General features: G+C 44.9%; 1 protein-coding gene across 1 annotated transcript in view; it reads right to left on the bottom strand.

The window, feature by feature from the left end:
- The window catches only part of paip1 (poly(A) binding protein interacting protein 1), a 67,665-nt gene that overhangs the window by 35,105 nt on the left and 14,075 nt on the right, over window positions 1-18,485 (bottom strand). The window contains exon 2 of the mRNA XM_060842381.1: window positions 5,949-6,118. Within this exon, the coding sequence (XP_060698364.1) occupies window positions 5,949-6,098 (150 nt within the window). The 5' untranslated portion in view covers window positions 6,099-6,118. The remainder of the gene's footprint in view (window positions 1-5,948; window positions 6,119-18,485) is intronic.

Raw genomic sequence — 18,485 nt, 5'->3', positions numbered from 1 at the left:
CATACTAGTCCCCTGATTTGGAGATTATGCTCTCTGCATTTTGCATCTAATCTGCAAGTATGCCAAGATTCTTGCATATTTCACTAATATTACCCCTCATTCTTCAGAACTTCAAAGAGTATAGGCCAAACTTACTCAATCTCTTCTCCTAAGACAGTCTTTCCAAACCTGACATTTGCTTAGTAAGCCTTTTCTGGCCTGCCTCCAATATCAGTAGATTTCCTTAGATAAAAGGAAGAACTATTTACAGTAGTTCAGTTGTGGTTAAACTAGGGCCTTGAATAGTATTACAAAGATCTGTTACATTTATACTCAACACCATTTGAAATAAAGCCCAACATTCCATTTACCTTCCCCACTAAATTGAAGTTGCGTGCTACTTTTTTTGCTGTCTAAGGATCTTTGGTGAATTTCTGCAGTGCATCTTGTAGATTGTACACATTACTGTGACTGAGCATTAGTGATGGAGGGATTGGATGCTTGTAGATGTGCTGCCAATCAAGTGGGCTGTTTTGCCCAAGGTAGTGTCAAGCTTCTTGGGTCTTGTTGGAGCTGCACCCATCCCAATGAGTGAAGAGGATTCTATCACATTCCTGCACCTTCTTTCTGGGGAGTCAGAAGGTGGTCACACACTACAGTATTCCCCACCTCTGACCTGTTCTTGCAGCTACATGAGGCAAGTCCAGTTAAGTTTCTGGTAAATAGTAACTCCAAAGGATGTTAATAGTAGGAGATTCAGTGATAGTAACACCGTTGAATATAATGGGGCAGTGGTTAGACAGTCACTAGTTGGAGATGATCATTGCTTGGCATTTGTGAGTTGTGAATGTGACTTACCACTGTCAGCCCAAGCCTGGATACTGTCCAGATATCATTGCATTTGGACATGGATTGTTTCAGTATCTGAGGAGTTAGGAATGTTGAACATTGTTCACCTATGATCGCACACTATATCTGACACGATGGAGAGAAGGTCATTGATAAAGCAGCTGAAGATGGTTGGGCTGAGGACACTACCCTGAGAAGCTCTTAGAGATGTCCTGGAGCAGAATTGACTAATCCCCACCAACCACAACCATTTTCCTACGTACCAGGTATGACTTCAAACAGTGGAAACTTCACCCCGATAGCTATTGATTCCAGTTTTTCCAGGGCTCCTGGATGCCACACCCAATCAAATAAGGTCTGTTACTCTCACCTCACCTCTGGAAGTTAACTCTTTTGTCCATGTTTGAACCAAGGCTGCAATGAGGTCAGGGGCTGAGTGGCCCTGGTGGAACCCAAACTAGGCGCCACTGAGCAGGTGCTGTTTGACAGCACCACTGATGACATCTTCCATCACTTCAGTGATGATCAAGGCATGATAACTGGCTTGTTAACCAGAATTGCATTTATACTGCTTTGTGTGTGTAAACCTGGTCAATTTTCCACATTGTCAGGTCGATGCTATTTAGAACAGTGGAAGTGCCCCACAACACTATGGGGGTATTCTCAATGTGAAGGCAGGACTTTGTCTCCACAAGGCCTGCGCAGTGATTACTCTTACCGATACTGTCATAGACAGATGCATCTGCAGCCAAAGTGGTAAGGATGAGGTCACAAATATTTTTCCCTGATCCCTCACCACCTGCTACAGATGCAATCTTACAGCTCTGTCCTTTCAGACCCAACCAGCTCAATCAACAGTGTTGCTGCCGAACTACTCTTGGGTGGATATTAAAACACCCACCTGCAGTGCATTTTGCACTCTTGCCATCCTCGGTGTCTCCTCTAAGTGTTCTTCAACTTGGAGCAAGACTGATTGATCAGGTGGTTTCCTTGCCATCAGACTTCAAGGGTACTAGAGTCAGTTTTCAGGACTCCCAGGTCAACTCCCTCCTGACTGTATACCTGCGTGCAATCACCTTTGCTGGGTCTGTCCTGCCAATGGGATAGAACAAATCCAGGGATTGGGATGTTGGTGTCTGGGACATTGTCTGTAAGGTATGATTAAACTGGAGTATGATGTTGTTGCTTGGCTAGTTTGTGAGACAGCTCTCCCAATTTTGACACTAGCCCCCACATTAGTAATGAGGATTTTGCAGGACTGACAGGGCTGTTTCTGCTGTTGCCTTTTTCAGGGTCTAGGTTGATAAAGAGTGGAATGGCTGATTTAATTTCTTCATTCAGACTTTCTAACAATTGATAGGTTTGTTAGGCCATTTCAGACAGCAACTGACAGTCAACCACACTGCTGTGGATTTGAAGTCATGCTTAGAGCAGACCAGGTGAAGATTGCAGACAATAGTGAGCTACATGGGGTTCTTCTTTCCAACAATCATTTCATGGTTTCTAAATTCCAGATTTTTTTTGTATTGAACTCAAATTTCATCAGCTGCTGTGCAGGCTTTGAACCTGGATCAGCCGAACATTAGCCAAGTTTCTAGAGTCATAGTCTAACGATAATACCACTCGGCTACTGCATTCCTCAGACAGCATCTTCCAAACCCATGACCACTCACATCTAAACGAATAAGGGCAGCAGAACACCGTGCCCTGCAAGTTCCATTCCAAGCCACTCACCATCCTGACTTGGAAATATGTTGCCGCTCCTTCAGTATCACTGGGTCAAAATCCTGGAATTCCCTCCCTCAGGGCATTGTGGGTCTACCTACAGCAGTTCAAGGAGGCAGCTCACCCCTATTGTCTATGGGGCAACCGAAGGACAGGCAATAAATGCTGGCCAGTCAGCAATGCCAATGTACCACAAAGGAATTTCAAAAAAGACTGATGCATGACACAGATTGAACTCAGATTTCTCCAGTTTCCTCATTTCCCCCCCCCCACCTTATCTCAGTCGGTTCCCTCAACTCAGCACCGCCCTCCTAACCTGCAATCTTCTTCCTAACCTCTCCGCCCCCACCCCACTCCAGTCTATCACCCTCACCTTGACCTCCTTCCACCTATCACATCACCATCGCCCCTCCCCCAAGTCCCTCCTCCCTACCTTTTATCTTAGCCTGCTTGGCACACTCTCCTCATTCCTGATGAAGGGCTTATGCCCGAAACGTCGAATTTCCTATTCCTTGGATGCTGCCTAACCTGCTGTGCTTTAACCAGCAACACATTTTCAACTGTGATCTCCAGCATCTGCAGACCTCATTTTTTACCTGATGCATGACACACCCTAAATCCCCATGTACTGTAGTTTTTGCGTAGTCTCTCGCCATTTAAGAAATCAACAAATTAATTTAAAATGAGTTTTGCAGTTTGCCCTCAAAACTATCCCTCATTGTCATTCCACCCAACATTCAAGACCCCACACCTCCCACTAAACTGGGCTTACAATGTGTGTTTTGTTTCTGCATGATGTAATTGGAATTGTTCATGATGACAGAGTCTGGAATTGCTCGCACATTAGTTTCCAGATTAACAGGTATGCACAGGTGTGGACGTCTTATTCCCCAGCCTCATCCTCTTTGAAGCCTGTGTTAACTTTGACCTCCCACTTTCTTTTTGGTGACTTAAAAAAGCTCTTGCTGTGCACCTTGGTATTACTCGCAAGATTGCGCTCAAGATTACCTTTTCCTGCTGTCATTTTTGTGGATGTCTTTTGTTGTTCAAGTTAATGCTAGCCTTAACTTCCTTGGTTCACCAGTTGGCTTATCCTTCCCTAAAATCCTTTTCTCAGTAGGATACATCTTTGGTTTGAGTCCCAATCTAGTTTTAAATTTCTGACAGTTGATTTTTCCTCAACTGTCTTCGCTGCTAAACTCTTTATACATCTGCTATGTCAAGGCCCTTAATCTTGGATGTGGGTACTGGCAGACACAGTTCTTGGAGCCCAGTGCAAAGAGACAGTGTGATTTGGACAAGTTGAGCAACTGGACAAATGCATAACCGATGAAGCATCGCATGGATACATGAGGTTATTCACACTGGCAGCAATATCAGGAAGACAGGTGATGATGTGAATGGTGATAGATTTCAGAAGTAGGAGTACAACAAGACCTACATGTCCTCGCATACGAGTCACTGAAAGAAAGCATGCAGATGCGGTAGACAATAAAGGCAGCAAATGATATGTAAAGCCTTCATAGTAAGAGGGTTCAAGCCTAGGAGCAGAGATGTTTTGCTCCAATGGAGGTGACCTTCCTGAGACTACAATTAGAATACTGCTTACACTTTGGTCTCCTTATTGGAGGAAGGGTATTCTGGATATAGAGGGAGTACAATGAAGCTTTACCAGACTGATTCCTGGGACGGCAGGACTGATGTATAGGGAGAGACTGAATTGGTTATAACTATATTCACTCAAGTTTAGAAGTATGAGGGGAGATATCGGAGTAACCTATAAAATTCCAACATGTTTAGATATGGTAATCACAGAAAGCATGCCGCTGATAACTGGAGAGTCCAGAACCTGTCGAAATCATAGTCTAAAGATACAAGGTAGACCACGGATGATTGGGTTAAGGAGAATTTTCTTTCAAGTGGTGAGCCTATGGAATTTTCTGCCACAGAGTGTGTCAAGGCCAAAACACAATGTCTTCAAGGAGTTAAATATAGTTATTCAGGTCACAAGTCCAGAACAAAAATCTTCAGCTGCTTCATCAATGATCTTCTCTTGACCATAAGGTCAGAATTGGGGATGTTTGCCAATAATAATCACAACGTTCAACACAATTCATAACGCCTCAGATACAGAAGTAGTCCATGTTCAAATGAAACAAGATCTGGACAAGATCCAGGCTCGGATTAACAAGTGACAAGTAACATTCATGCCACAGAAATGCCAGGCAATGACCATCCCCAAGACAATCTAATCACTGCCCTTAGACATTCAATGGTGTAACCATCATTCCTCCCGGTATCAACATCCTCTGTGTTAGCACTGACCAGAAGCTCAACTGGACTTGCCAGATAAATGCAGTGACTACCAAGGCAAGTAACTCACCTCTCGAATTCCCAAAGCCTGACCTCCATTTACAAGGCACAAGTCTGGAGTATGATGGAATACTCCCCACATGCCTAGATGAGTGCAGCTCCAACAACACTCAAGCAGCTCAACACTATCCACGACAAAGCAGCTGCTGACTGTCACCATATCCACAAGTACCCACTCACTCCTTCACCCATGCTTTGTCACGGCAGCATGTACTAACTACAAGATGCACTTTAGAAATTCACCAAAGTTCCTGAGACAGCACCTTCCAAACCCAGCAATGTCCCCATCCCACAAATGAATATCAATAAAAAAGGATCAAGGGAATGGGAGAACGACACAACAGGATACTGCTTTAGTTGGTCAATCACGACCATAGTGCACAGGCTTGAGGAGCTGAACGACCTATTCCTGTGATTACATTGTACAGATTTAGCAAGACCGCCGTACTTTTCAACTCCAGTCACTTTGAAATAAATGCGAACACTCCACTTGCTTCCCCGATTACCCAGGAAAATGTGGCTACAAGCTTCTTGTGATTAGTTGGATGAGGATTCCCAAATCCTTTTGCTCTGTAGCTATTTGCAGTTTTTCTCTATTTAATTATGTGCAGCTCTCCTATTCCTCCTGCCAAACTGCGTAACCTCTCATTTTCCCATGTTAAATTCCATCTGCTAAGTTTTTGCCGACTCACTTCATCCCATTGTGACTTCAATAAAACAAACTTGCAATTCAGGAAGAACGCAATTGAACTGCATTAAAATCCTGCAGCACAGCAGGAGGCTGCAATCTTGTTATCTGAAGAAAGGACCAGAATGACATAACTGAAAAGAGCATCAATGCGTTCTTTTACTGGATAAGAGATTTTGACTATCCACAACATGTTGCCAGGTGAACTGAACAAACGTTCAAGCTTAGGACCAAACAAGGACATTGAAAGAACTATGAGAAGTACCTGAGCAACACGTAATCCTGTAGCACCTTAACGCACTTTCCCTAAACTGTATCCTTGCTCCATACTCACCGACTGCACTGCCATGAAGCCTGGTGGGTAGAACTCTGGTGCACTAGCTGATAGTTTTGACTGGATGGTAAATGCTTCCATTCGCTGTGGTTTAACCATGGCAGTATTTGTGCTGTGAGACAGATATTGGTCATGAGATCCCAATGCCATCTGGCCTCGGCTGCTACTCTCTGGAAAATTACAAAAAGATAAGAAGTGTGTCAACTTTTTTTCTGCTCATTCTTTCTCCCATGTGCCAAAATTAAGACTTAATACAAAATTCTCATTTCCACTCAACAAACAGTGATCTACTTCTGGTCCAGCAAGTACATCTTAGTGCACTTGCTAGCTGAGCATTGCACAGACTCAACAGACAAACTTCAATCAGTATTCCCATATCTGAAACTGCTGGTATTAACAGATCCCAATGATCTGATTTAGGGATTTACTCAAGTATAACTTGTTGTATACAAATCACCTTCAGTGTCATAAACAAGAGAAATATTACAGAAAAGCAGACATTAGAATCAAAGCTCTTGGAATCCCAAGGTGATAAAGATCCAAACAGAACAAACCAGTCAGCAAGAGGTAAAGCTCAATCAAAGCCAAGTGATTGGCCTTGGCTTCACAAGACAGACTGCCAAAGCCAAGTATTAAATAAGCCACAAGCGTTTCAGGTACACTTACATAACTCCACTAGTAATAGCAGTGACAATTCAAGCACTTGAATAGGATTTGCCAGAAAAAGATCAATATCCATTGAAGAATTCTTCTATCACACTGGTTCAGGTCGCTCTGCTGTAACGCATGCTTCATTAACGCAAGTTCATTGTAATGTCATGATTTGGAGATGCTGGTGCTGGACTGGGGTGTGCAAAGTTAAAAATCACACAACACCAGGTTATACTCCAACACGTTTATTTGAAAGCACTAGCTTTTGGAACGCTGGTTCTTCATCAGATGGTTGTGGAGCACACAATTCTAAGTCAGAATTTATAGCAAAAGTTTACTGTGTGATGTAACGGAAATTATACATTGAAAAATACCTTGATTGTTTGTTGAGCCTTTCATCTGTTCGAATACCATGATAGTTTCACTTCTTTCATATGTAAATCACAAAACCTTTTTTTAAGAAGTTACATTCTCAGGTTAACTATATGGTGGCACAGTGGTTAGCACTGCTGCCTCTCAGCGCCACAGACCCGGGTTCAAATCCCTCCTCAGGCAACTGTCTGTGTGGAGTTTGCACATTCTCCCAGTGTCTGCGTGGGTTTCCTCCAGGTGTTCCAGTCTCCTCCCACAGTCCAAAAACATGCAGGTTAGGTGAATTGGCTATGCTAAATTGCCCGTAGTGTTAGGTGAAGAGATAAATGTAGGGGAATGGGTCTGGGTGGGTTGCTCTTCGGAGGGTCAGTGTGGACTTGTTGGGCCAAAGGGCCTGTTTCCACACTAAGTGATCTAATCTAAAAAAAAGTAACGATTGGTGTCAGCCAGATAATATGCTGAAGGTGTTAGCCCCCTGTGTTCCCTGTCTGTGCTATAATGTTTAGACTGATGCTAATTTAAAAGTGAGTTGACTAGAGTCTTACATGGATTCATGCAGTTTTTGAGCAAAGTACAATGTAACTCTGCAAGTACAAATTCACCGCACACACGTGTGCGGGCGTGCATGTGTATACATATAGTGCAATGGTGGTCACCTGTAATGTGACAGGAACCCAAGGCCCCAGTTGAGCCCTCCCTATGGGTACGGAACTTAGCTATCAGCCTCTGTTCGGCCACTTTTCGCTGCTGCCTGTCCCAACGTCCGCCTTGGAGGATGGTCACCCGAAGGTCCGAGGTCGAATGTCCTGGACCGCTGAAGTGTTCCCCAACTGGGAGGGAACACTCCTGTCTGTTGACTATTGTGCGGTGCCCACTCATCTATTGCCGTAGCCTTTGCTTGGTTTCCCCAATGTACCATGCCTCAGGGCATCCTTGTCTGCAACATATAAGATAGACAATGTTGGCTGAGTCACATGAGTACCTGTCACGTACATGGTTGGAGCTGTCCCCACGTGTAATAGTGGTATCCATGTCCACACTCTGACACGTCTTGCAGCGCCTACCGTGACAGGGTTGTATGGAGTTGGCCTGAAAGCCAGGCAGCTTGCTATGAACAATGATCTGTTTGAGGTTTGGTGGTTGGTTAAAGGCGAGCAGTGGTAGTGTGGGGAAGGTCTTGGCGAGGTGCTCATCCTCATTGATAATGTGTTGCAGGTCACGAAGAACATGGCGTAGTTTTTCAGCTTCTGGGAAGTACTGGACAAGGAAGGGTACCCTGTCAGTTGCAGCACGTGTCTGTATCCTGAGGTCTTTACAGTTCCCTTCTGTGGCACGTTGGAACTGGCGGTCGATGAGTTGAGCATCGTACCCTGTTTTTATGAGGGCATCCCTGAGTACTTCCAGGTGTCACATTCCTCCTCATCTGAGCAGATCTGGTGTACGCGTAGGGCTTGTCCATAGGGGATGGCTGTTTTAATATGTTTTGGGTGGAAGCTGGAGAAGTGTAGCATTGTGAGGTTGTCTGGGGGTTTGCGGTAGAGCGTGGTGCTGAGATGTCTGTCCTTGATGGAGATGCACATGTCCAAGAATGAGACAGATAGTCGAGAGTAGTCCATGGTGAGTTTGATGGTGGGATGAAACTTGTTGATATCACTGTGTAGTTTTATCAGTGACTCCTCGAAGAAAATGTTGTCAATGTACAGTGTATAATGTTGGTTGGAGATCCTGGGTAGAGATGAAGTCTTGTTCGAACCTGTGCATGAAGATGTTGGCATATTGGGGTGCAAATTTGGTTTCCATGGCTGTTCCATGTGTCTGGATGAAGAACTGGTTGTCAAAGGTGAGGATGTTGTGATCAAAGATAAAGCGGATGAGTTGTAGGATGATGTTTGGAGATTCGCAGTTGTTGGTGTTGAGTACTGAGGCTGTCACCGTGTTGCTGTCATTGTGGGAGATGCTGGTGCAGAGTGCTGAAACGTCCATTGTAACGATGAATGTTCCCAGTTCGACTGGTCTGTGCATGCTGAGTTTCTGTAAGGAATCCATAGTGTCGTGACAGAAGCTGGGAATTCACTGGACAATAGGTTTCAAGATGCCTTCAACATAGCCGGAGAGGGTCCCATTGCCTGATGTGATGGGACGTCCTGCTGTATTGGCTTTGTTATCTTTGGCAGGCAGTAGAAGTCGCCTACACGAGATGTGGAAAGAGGACGCGTAGGGAACTCTGAAGGGTTGGATCCAAAGTCCTGATCGACGTGTTTAATTCACAGGTATGTTCTTTGGTCAGATCAGCTGGTAGTTGCCTGTAGTGTTCCTGGTTGTTCAATTGCCGGTACACTTCCTTGCAGTAATCTGTTTTATTCTGAATTACGATGGCTCCTCCTTTACCTGCTGGTTTGATGACAATGTTGTGATTGGCTTTGAGAGCCTGGATGGCGTTGCATTGTGAACGGGTGATGTTTTGCTCTACCTTATGAGTATGGCTGATGAATCTGGCATTTTTATATTTCCTGACAGTTTGAGTATATATGTCAAGCCCAGGGCAGCAGCCCTCTGGTGGGGCTGATAGCTAAGTTCCGTACCCATAGGGAGGGCCTCAACCCGGACCTTGGGTTCATGCCACACTTCAGGTGATTACCATTGCACAACATACACACACAGACACTCCTACATACACACACACACACACACTCCTATTTACACATGCGTATACAGACACGCACACAGACACTCTCACTCCCATGCATCCTCTCACAGACTTAGACACTCTACATTCACCTACGCACACATATACACTCACTCTCACAACCCCCCCCATCACATACATACATACATGTGGAGTGAATTTGTACTTGCAGAGTTACATTGTACTTTGCTCAAAAACTGCATGAATCCATGTAAGATTCTGTTAACTCACTTTTTAGATTAGAATCAGTCTAAACGTTATAGCACAGACAGGGAACACAGGGGGCTAACACCTTTAACATATTATCTGGCTGACACCAATTGTTACAGTTAGCCTGAGAATGTAACTTTTAAAAAAAAGGTTTTGTGATTTACATACGAAAGAAGTGAAACTATCATGGTATTCGAACAGATGAAAGTATCAACAAACTATCAAGGTATTTTTCAATGTATAATTTCAGTTACATCTCACGGTCAATTTTTGCTATAAATTTGTGTCTTACAATTGTGTTCTTCACAACCACCTGATGAAGGAGTGGCGCTCCGAAAGCTAGTGCTTCCAATTAAACCTGTTGGACTGTAACCTGGTGTTGTGATTTTTAACATCATTCGAACATGATTGACAAATTGGGAACACTGTTTCTAAAGGGCAAACTTTTAAAACTTGTGTCTGCTGTATTGCAATTATATCGTCAACACTTGAAGCATGACTCTTCTATAGTGTGGGGTTGCACAAGAATGCAACTATAGCATTATTGAAGAATTACCTGTAGAGCTGCAGGCAGTCGGTCAGCTCCATTGGCTGGCCAGCTGGTTTGCGAGAGAGTAATGCCTATGGTTGAGTTTGATTCCCACCCCAGTTGATATCACCATGAAGGTCCCAACCTCTTAACTGCACCCCTCATCTCAGACATTGTGACCTTTGTGACCAGTCGTCTCTCTCCAATGAGAGACAGCAGCCCCTTGGTCGCCTAGATCTAAGGCACAGCATGCTTCTGGAGAGAATGGTGCTTTTTTGTGTATTTGCCTTTTGAATATCTATGACATAATCTTGGGCTGCGTATCTTCTGCGAATAAAGTGATAAGTTGCCTTCCAGTCTGTTAGTTTGATGGGTGAGATTGGGTGAAAGGAATGTATCTAACAACGGGTGGCAATGTTTTCCAACTCATTTGGAAATTGCCTAGCTTCCAACTCAGCACCTTGAAACAGAAATAAAGCAGTAGGGACAAAGCAGATCAAACCCACATCCCCACAACTTAGGGCACTTTGCAGAAGAAGTTTAACATTGCAAATAAAACAAAAATAATGGAAATAGTCAGCAGGTCTGGGAGCAGCGGTGGAAAAAGTTAAAATTTAACGGCAAGGATCTTTCTTCATAACTGGAGGGCTGGGGGGAGGAAGAAACCTGAAAATATCATTTTAGCCTACGTACATTCAACACATTAGGCCTCGTACTTTATTGGGAATAAACCATAACCAAAAAGAAATAGCCATGGTCAGACAACTCTTCAAGAATTTGGGGAACTACTTACATCCTCCAATCTTAATTTATCAGAATTCATTTTTATCCATCCTGAGGACAGTCATTGAATCAGACATTACGGAAGAGCCCATCAAGTTAGCACTGGCAAAGAAAACTTTAAATCGATGCTAGCCCCATTTTCCAGCTCTTGGCTCATGGCCTTAAATGTCATGTCATTTCAAGTGCTCATCTAAGCACTTCGTAAAGTGTGTGATCTTTCCAACCTCAACTATCCTCCCTGACACCGAAGTTTAGATTCTCACCACCCACTGGATTAAAAACATTTACTTCAAATCCTCTCTAACCTCCTGGCTTTCACTTGCAAATTATGTTCTTTTGCATGTGGGCGGCTCGGTGGCACAGTGGCCCAGAGACCCGGATTCAATTCCCGCCTCAGGCGACTGTCTGTGTGGAGTTTGCACATGCTCCCCGTGTCTGCTTGGGTTTCCTCCGGGTGCTCCAGTTTCCTCCCATACTCCAAATATGGCAGGTTAGGCGAATTGGCCATGCTAAATTGCCCGTGTTACAGGAAGGGGTAAATGTAGGGGAATGGGTCTGGATGAGTTGCGCTTCGGCAGGTCGGTGTGGACTTGTAGGGCCGACGGGCCTGTTTCCACACTAAGTGATCTATGATCTAAGTAATCATCAACCCTTCAATCAAGTGGAACAGCTGCTTTCTGTTCAACTGCTCATGCCCTATAATCTTAAAACAACTCAATCAGATCCCTTCTCAGCCTCCTCTGCTCTAAAGAAAACAGCTTTGCCTGCCCCTCCTCAAGCTGAAGTGCTCCACGCCAGGAAACTTCCTGGTGAATCTCCTCTGTACACCCTCCAGGCCAACCATATCCTCTCTATAACTTGGTGATCAGAATTGCACACAGTACTCCACTTGTGGCCTAACCAAAGTCCAGTACAGTTCCAACATGACTTCCCTGCTTGTTATTCTTATAATCTATGCCATGTTCCATATGCCTTAACTACCCTATTTAGCTGTCCCACCACTTCGAGGAATCCGTGAACATGCACCCCAAAAGCCCTCTGTTCCTCTGAGCTTCCTAATGCCTTGTCATTCATTGAGTACTCCCTTGGCTTCTTCCTTCTTTACCAGGAAGTCAGGAAATAGGACTTTGAAGGGTCAACACAGTTAAGGTTTACACTATCCAGGACAAAGCAGCCTCTGATTGTTATGAGTGAAGGAAGTGAATACTTATGGTGAATAGGGTGCCAAAGTATTGCAATGAGTATCACATCCTACAGTATGCATTGCAGCAAGTCACCAAAGCTCCTCTGACAACACCTTCTAAACTCATGACCACTATCACCTCAAAGATAAATGCAGATTCGTGGGAACACCATCTCTTCAAAATTCCCCACAAAGTCACACACAATCCTGACTTGAAATTGGATTATTATTATTTCTTCACTGATGCTGGTCACAATCTTGGAACCCCTGCTCTAACAGCACCATGGTGTCCTTGCCACTGTCGAGGTTCAGGAAGGCAGCTCACCTTCTCCAGATCATTAGGGAAGGGCAATAAATATGGACCTAGCCAACAATGTCTGCATCCGATAAATAACAACAGAAAACCTTTCTTAAAAGCCAAATAGACAACCTTCAGTGTATTCTAGTTAGCACCCTTCTCTGCTCATTTCATTCAAAAAAAAATCAACAGGATCAACCAAATACTATTTGCTTTTTGTTACTCAGGACTAGCTCTCAGGAAATGTGTATGGCTGTCATATTTGTCACTCTTCAATCACCTGCATTAAGAAAATTTAGATGATGAAGGGAATCCCTTCGGTTACCATTATTTTTCCGAACCTGAAATGAACGCCATCTTGCTACCAAGCCTGTCATGACCATGGATCATGACCCCAGATCACAAATAGACATGTTGAACTTTAATTACATGTTTTTCCAAAAAAGGACATAGAACCAAAGGTTGACTGAGGAGCTTATGCTCAAAATGTGCTCCTCAGATGCTGCCTGACCAGCTGTGCTTTTCCAGTACCACACTTGTTGACTCTTATCTCCAGCATTTGCAGTCCGTATTTTCTCCTCCCTACTATCTCCCAAGGTTATTTTCCAGTTGTCCAATGCCAATTTTGTTTCTCTTTTGCCCTTTATTTAAAGAAACACTTACAGTCTTCCTTTATATTACTGAAGAAAGTGAGGACTGCAGATGCTGGAGATCAGAGCTGAAAATGTGTTGCTGGAAAAGCGCAGGTGGTCAGGCAGCATCCAAAGAGCAGGAGAATCGACGTTTCGGGCGTGAGCCCTTCTTCAGGAAAGAGGAAGGTGTGTCCAGCAGGCTAAGATAAAAGGGAGGGAGGAGGGGCATTGGAAATGCGATAGGTGGAAGGAGGTCAAGGTGAGGGTGATAGGCCAGAGTGGGGGTGGGGGCAGAGAGATCGGGAAGAAGATTGCAGATTAGGAAGGCGGTGCTGAGTTCGAGGGATTTGACTGAGACAAAGTGGGGGGAGGGGAAATGAGGAAACTGGAGAAATCTAGGTTCATCCTTTGTGGTTGGAGGGTTCCTAGGCAGAAGATGAGGCGATCTTCCTCCAGCCGTCATGTTGCTATGGTCTGGCGATGGAGGAGTCCAAGGACCTGCATGCCTTTGGCGGAGTGGGAGGGGGAGTTGAAGTGTTGAGCCACGGGGTGGTTTGGTTGGTTGGCCCGGGTGTCCCAGAGGTGTTCCCTAAAACATTCCGCAAGTAGGCGGCCTGTCTCCCCAATGTCGAGGCGGCCACATCGGGTGCAGCAGATGCAGTAAATGATGTTTGTGGAGGTGCAGGTGAATTTGTGGCGGATATGGCGGGATCCCTTGGGGCCTTGGAGGAACGTGAGGGGGGGGGGGGTGTGGGCGCAAGTTTTGCATTTCTTGCGGTTGCGGGGGAAGGTGCCGGGAGTGGAGGTTGGGTTGGTGGGGGGTGTGGACCTGACGAGGGAGTCACGGAGGGAGTGGTCTTTTCGGAACACAGATAGGGGAGGGGAGGGAAATATATCTCTGGTGGTGGGGCCCGTTTGGAGGTGGCGGAAATGACGATGGATGATACGATGTATATGAAGGTTGGTGGGGTGGTAGGTAGGGTTCTGTCCTGGTGGCAATTGAGGGGCGGGGCACAAGGGCGGAAGAGCGGGAAGTGGAGAGATGTGGAGGAGGGCATCGTCGATCACGTCTGGGGGGGAAATTGCGGTCTTTGAAGAAGGAGGCCATTTGGGTTGAACGGTATCGGAACTGGTCCTCCTGGGAGCAGATGCGGCGGAGACGAAGGAATTGGGAAGATGGGATGGCGTTTTTACAGGGGGCAGGGTGGGAGGTGGTGTATTCTAGGGAACACCTCTGGGACACCCAGACCAACCAACCCAACTACCCCGTGGCTCAACACTTCAACTCCCCCTCCCACTCCGCCAAAGGCATGCAGGTCCTTGGACTCCTCCATCGCCAGACCATAGCAACATGACGGCTGGAGGAAGATCGCCTCATCTTCCGCCTAGGAACCCTCCAACCACAAGGGATGAACCTAGATTTCTCCAGTTTCCCCATTTCTCCTCCCTCCACCTTGTCTCAGTCAAATCCCTTGAACTCAGCACCGCCCTCCTAACCTGCAATCTCCTTCCTGACCCTTCTGCCCCCACTCCGGCCTATCACCCTCACCTTGACCTCCTTCCACCTATCGCATTTCCAACACCCCTCTCCCAAGTCCCTCCTCCCTAACTTTTATCTTAGCCTGCTGGACACACTCTCCTCATTCCTGAAGAAGGGCTCACGCCCGAAACATCGATTCTCCTGCTCTTTGGATACGGCCTGACCTGCTGTGCTTTTCCAGCAACACATTTTCAGCTCCTTGATATTACTGACTATTTCACCCTCATATTTAATTTTCTCCCTTGTTATCTTTTCCTGTTGCTCTCTGTTGGTTTTTGTAAGCTTCCTCATCCTCTAGTTTCCTCTGCCCCTAACATTTTTGCTTTCTCTTTTGCTTTTATGCTATCCCTGGTCAGCCATGGTTGCCTCATCCTCCCTGCACCATGCTTCTTTTTCCTCGGGATCAATCTCTGTTGTGTCTCAATTACCCCCAGAAACTCCTGCCCTTGCTGCTCCCCTGTCTTTCCTGTCAGGCTCCCCCAGTCGGTTCTACCCAGCTCAGACCTCATGCCTCTGTAGTTACCTTTATTCAGCTTGAATACTGTTAGCTCTGATTCTACCTTCTCCTTCTGAATTTACTCTGCAACATGAATCATATTGGGATCACTGCCTAAGGATTCCTTCATCTCAAGTCCCCTCAGCAAGTCTGCCTCATTGCACAACAAAAATTCCAGTATTGCGCTCCCTAATTATCTCTGCCACAAGCTGCTCCAAAAAAAACCATCTTGTAGACATTCCAAAAATTCCTTTTCATGCAATCCACGACCAATCTGATTTTCCCAATCGTCTGCATATTAAAATCCCCCATGATTACTGTAACTTGGCCTTTCTTACAGATTTTTGTGTATCTTGAGCCCCAGCTCCTGACTACTGTTCAGAGGCCTGTACATAACTCCAATTATGTTGTTTATTACTGATTTAATTTCATTTCATATTCAGAAAGCAATGCCACCCCGTTTGCCCACCTGCATACCTTTTCAATAGAATATATATCCTCAAATATTGAGCTCCCAATCCTGATCCCCTTGCAGCCTTGTCTCCATAATGCCTTCTAAGTCATACCTGCCACAAACTTATTTACGTTATTCCTTAAACTGCGTGCATTCAGACATAACACCTTCAGTCCTATATGAACCATCCTTCTTCTCACTGTTTGTTTGTTTGTCCAGTGTGCTTGAAGTTTGATTGCTAATCCTTTCCAAGCACACTGTCCTATTTGTGTCTGTGCTGGAGATTTTAATAACCTCTCCTGTGTTCTGCACTCTTACCTCCTTCTTTAACTTGGGCTTTCTAATTTCCCCTACAACTCAGTGGTGTGACTGTCACCTGAAACACAGCACTCAGGTAAGTCTCCCTCTCCCTGATGAGAAAGCTTGTAGCCTTCCATGTGACACATCTGCTACAGGATATGCAGGAAAGTGCTTGACCACAGTGGGTGGACCCGTTTTTATCAGGAGTTAAGGATATCTCTTAAATATCAATGGATCAGTGTAAATAAGGTGATAACATTTATGCATTTGTGGAATGTGTGGCAGTACTTCGTTTTGATCCAGAGGGATATTGTGCATAGAGGGATATTGTGCAGAGGGATATGCACTGTGCATATTTTACAGTTGGGAGGTTGGATAACTGCATTTCTGGTTTATACTGAAGGCCCTTAACAAAACTCCTACTAAACAGGAAAAGAACTTGCAATTTAATAAGCTGAGTGGAATATGCACATAATAAAACAATTCTGATAAATCTTCATGTATACTACACTGAGCAGATTTGAATTTATGAAGCTCAGGTCCATAATCTTGACTGTTCTGGAATGTGAATGTCTCATTACCCTTAAAAGCTCGGAAAACACAAAGATGAAACTGAGATGGTAAGAAAGTTGGAAGATGCTCGTGTGTGTGTGTGTGTGTGTGTGGGGGGGGGGGGGGGGGGAGAAGAGTGGGGGAGTGGGGAGGGAGGGAGAGACAAGATGGAAACTCTTGTGGTCTGATTTGAGTGTATAGTTGCTTGTCATAGATTGAATGCTTGCGTTTTGTTCCCTGGAACTTAAGATATGGGATTATTATGAATTTAATGTGCATATTGGGAATCTAAAACGATTTTTTCAAAAAGCCATGCTGTAGGACAATGGTACTGGACGTGTTAGCTGAGCGAGATTACCTCATGACCTTTTCCACATAGTCTCTTATTATGACGTACTGTTACAAGGGAAGCTTATCTAGCCAAGGCAATTGGCCTGGCTTGATCAGGGTTTCCCATTTTGATGTGCATGTAGCCTAATTAGTCACGCATACTCAGACCTGTCAATTAGTTTCTCTTCCTCTACAAACTTTTGCCATTTTATTGTTGCTTATCTGATTAAGGACATGGGTATTTTTGTAATCTCAGTACCAATTTCTGTATAAAGACAGCTTGTTTGCAACAATAAGGGGGAGTAGCCTGAGCGAGCTCTTGGGGGTAAGAGCTGGTGTCGCTCCTCTGCTAATGGTTTAAAACCTTAGCTCAAGCATGGCTTGTAGGTATCTATGTTATAGTGTAACATTGATGCCACTGATAAATAAAGGTAATTTGAAATGTAAGAGTTTTATATTCTAGACTATCACAGAGTATGACCACCGGATGAACCAAAAGAGGCTTACAGGTCCAGTCTATTACAGATTCCCCTGAGCCGTCTCTAATAGATACTTTAACACTGATGTGTCAATGTTTGAAGCTCACATTCCTGCTCATCGACTCTGGGCTCAAGCAACTATTGACTACAGACACGATCACTGGGAATGACAATGAGGTTCACCAGCTTCCGAATCATGCAGAAACAACGCATCGTCCGACCCTCCATCCTTATCTAATTTAATTAATTTTGAATATTTAAGAATTTTTTTTACTCTTTTTATATCTCTGCTTATTTTCTCAATCTGAATGAAATTTGTAACGAATAACTTCACGATGCAATTTAACATACATCCACCCTAAACACATTTCACAACATTTGGCCCATATCCCTCTAACCCGTTACTCATCATGCCTTTTAAATGTTGTAATCATACCTGCCGTGAGAATGTGTATAGGGTACAAGCAAGCAGGGAAAGAGTTAAGCTCTGAGTTTTGTGAAACAAGAGGTTCCGGTCTAGAGTGGTGCTGGAAAAGCACAGCAGTTCAGGCAACATCCGAGGAGCATGAAAATCGACATTTCGGGCCAAAGCCCTTCAATCAGGAATAGAAGTAGGGTGCCTGCAGGATGGAGAGATAAATGAGAGGGAGGTGGGGAGAAAGTAGCATAGGGTACAATAGGTGAATGGGGGTGGGGATGGAAGTGATAAGTCAGGGAGGAGGGTGGAATGGATAAGGTGGAAAGGAAGATAAGCAGGTAGGACAGGTCATGGAGACAGTGCTGAGCTGGAAGTTTGGAACTGGGGTGAGGTGGGGGAAGGGGAAATGAGGAAACTGGTGAAGTCCACATTGATGCCCTGGGGTTGAAGTGTTCCGAGGCGGAAGATGAGGCGTTCTTCCTCTAGGCGTCGGGTGGTGAGGGAGCAGCGGTGAAGGTGGCCCAGGACCTCCATGTTCTCAGCTGAGTGGGAGGGGGAGTTGAAATTTTAGGCCACAGGGCGGTGTGGTTGATTGGTGCAAGTGTCCCGGAGATGTTCCCTAAA

The sequence above is a fragment of the Hemiscyllium ocellatum genome, chromosome 2 (assembly GCF_020745735.1).
Source record: "Hemiscyllium ocellatum isolate sHemOce1 chromosome 2, sHemOce1.pat.X.cur, whole genome shotgun sequence".
Taxonomy (NCBI): domain Eukaryota; kingdom Metazoa; phylum Chordata; class Chondrichthyes; order Orectolobiformes; family Hemiscylliidae; genus Hemiscyllium; species Hemiscyllium ocellatum.
The sequence above is the reverse complement of the archived record's forward strand: the minus strand, read 5'-3'. Positions and strand labels throughout refer to the sequence as shown.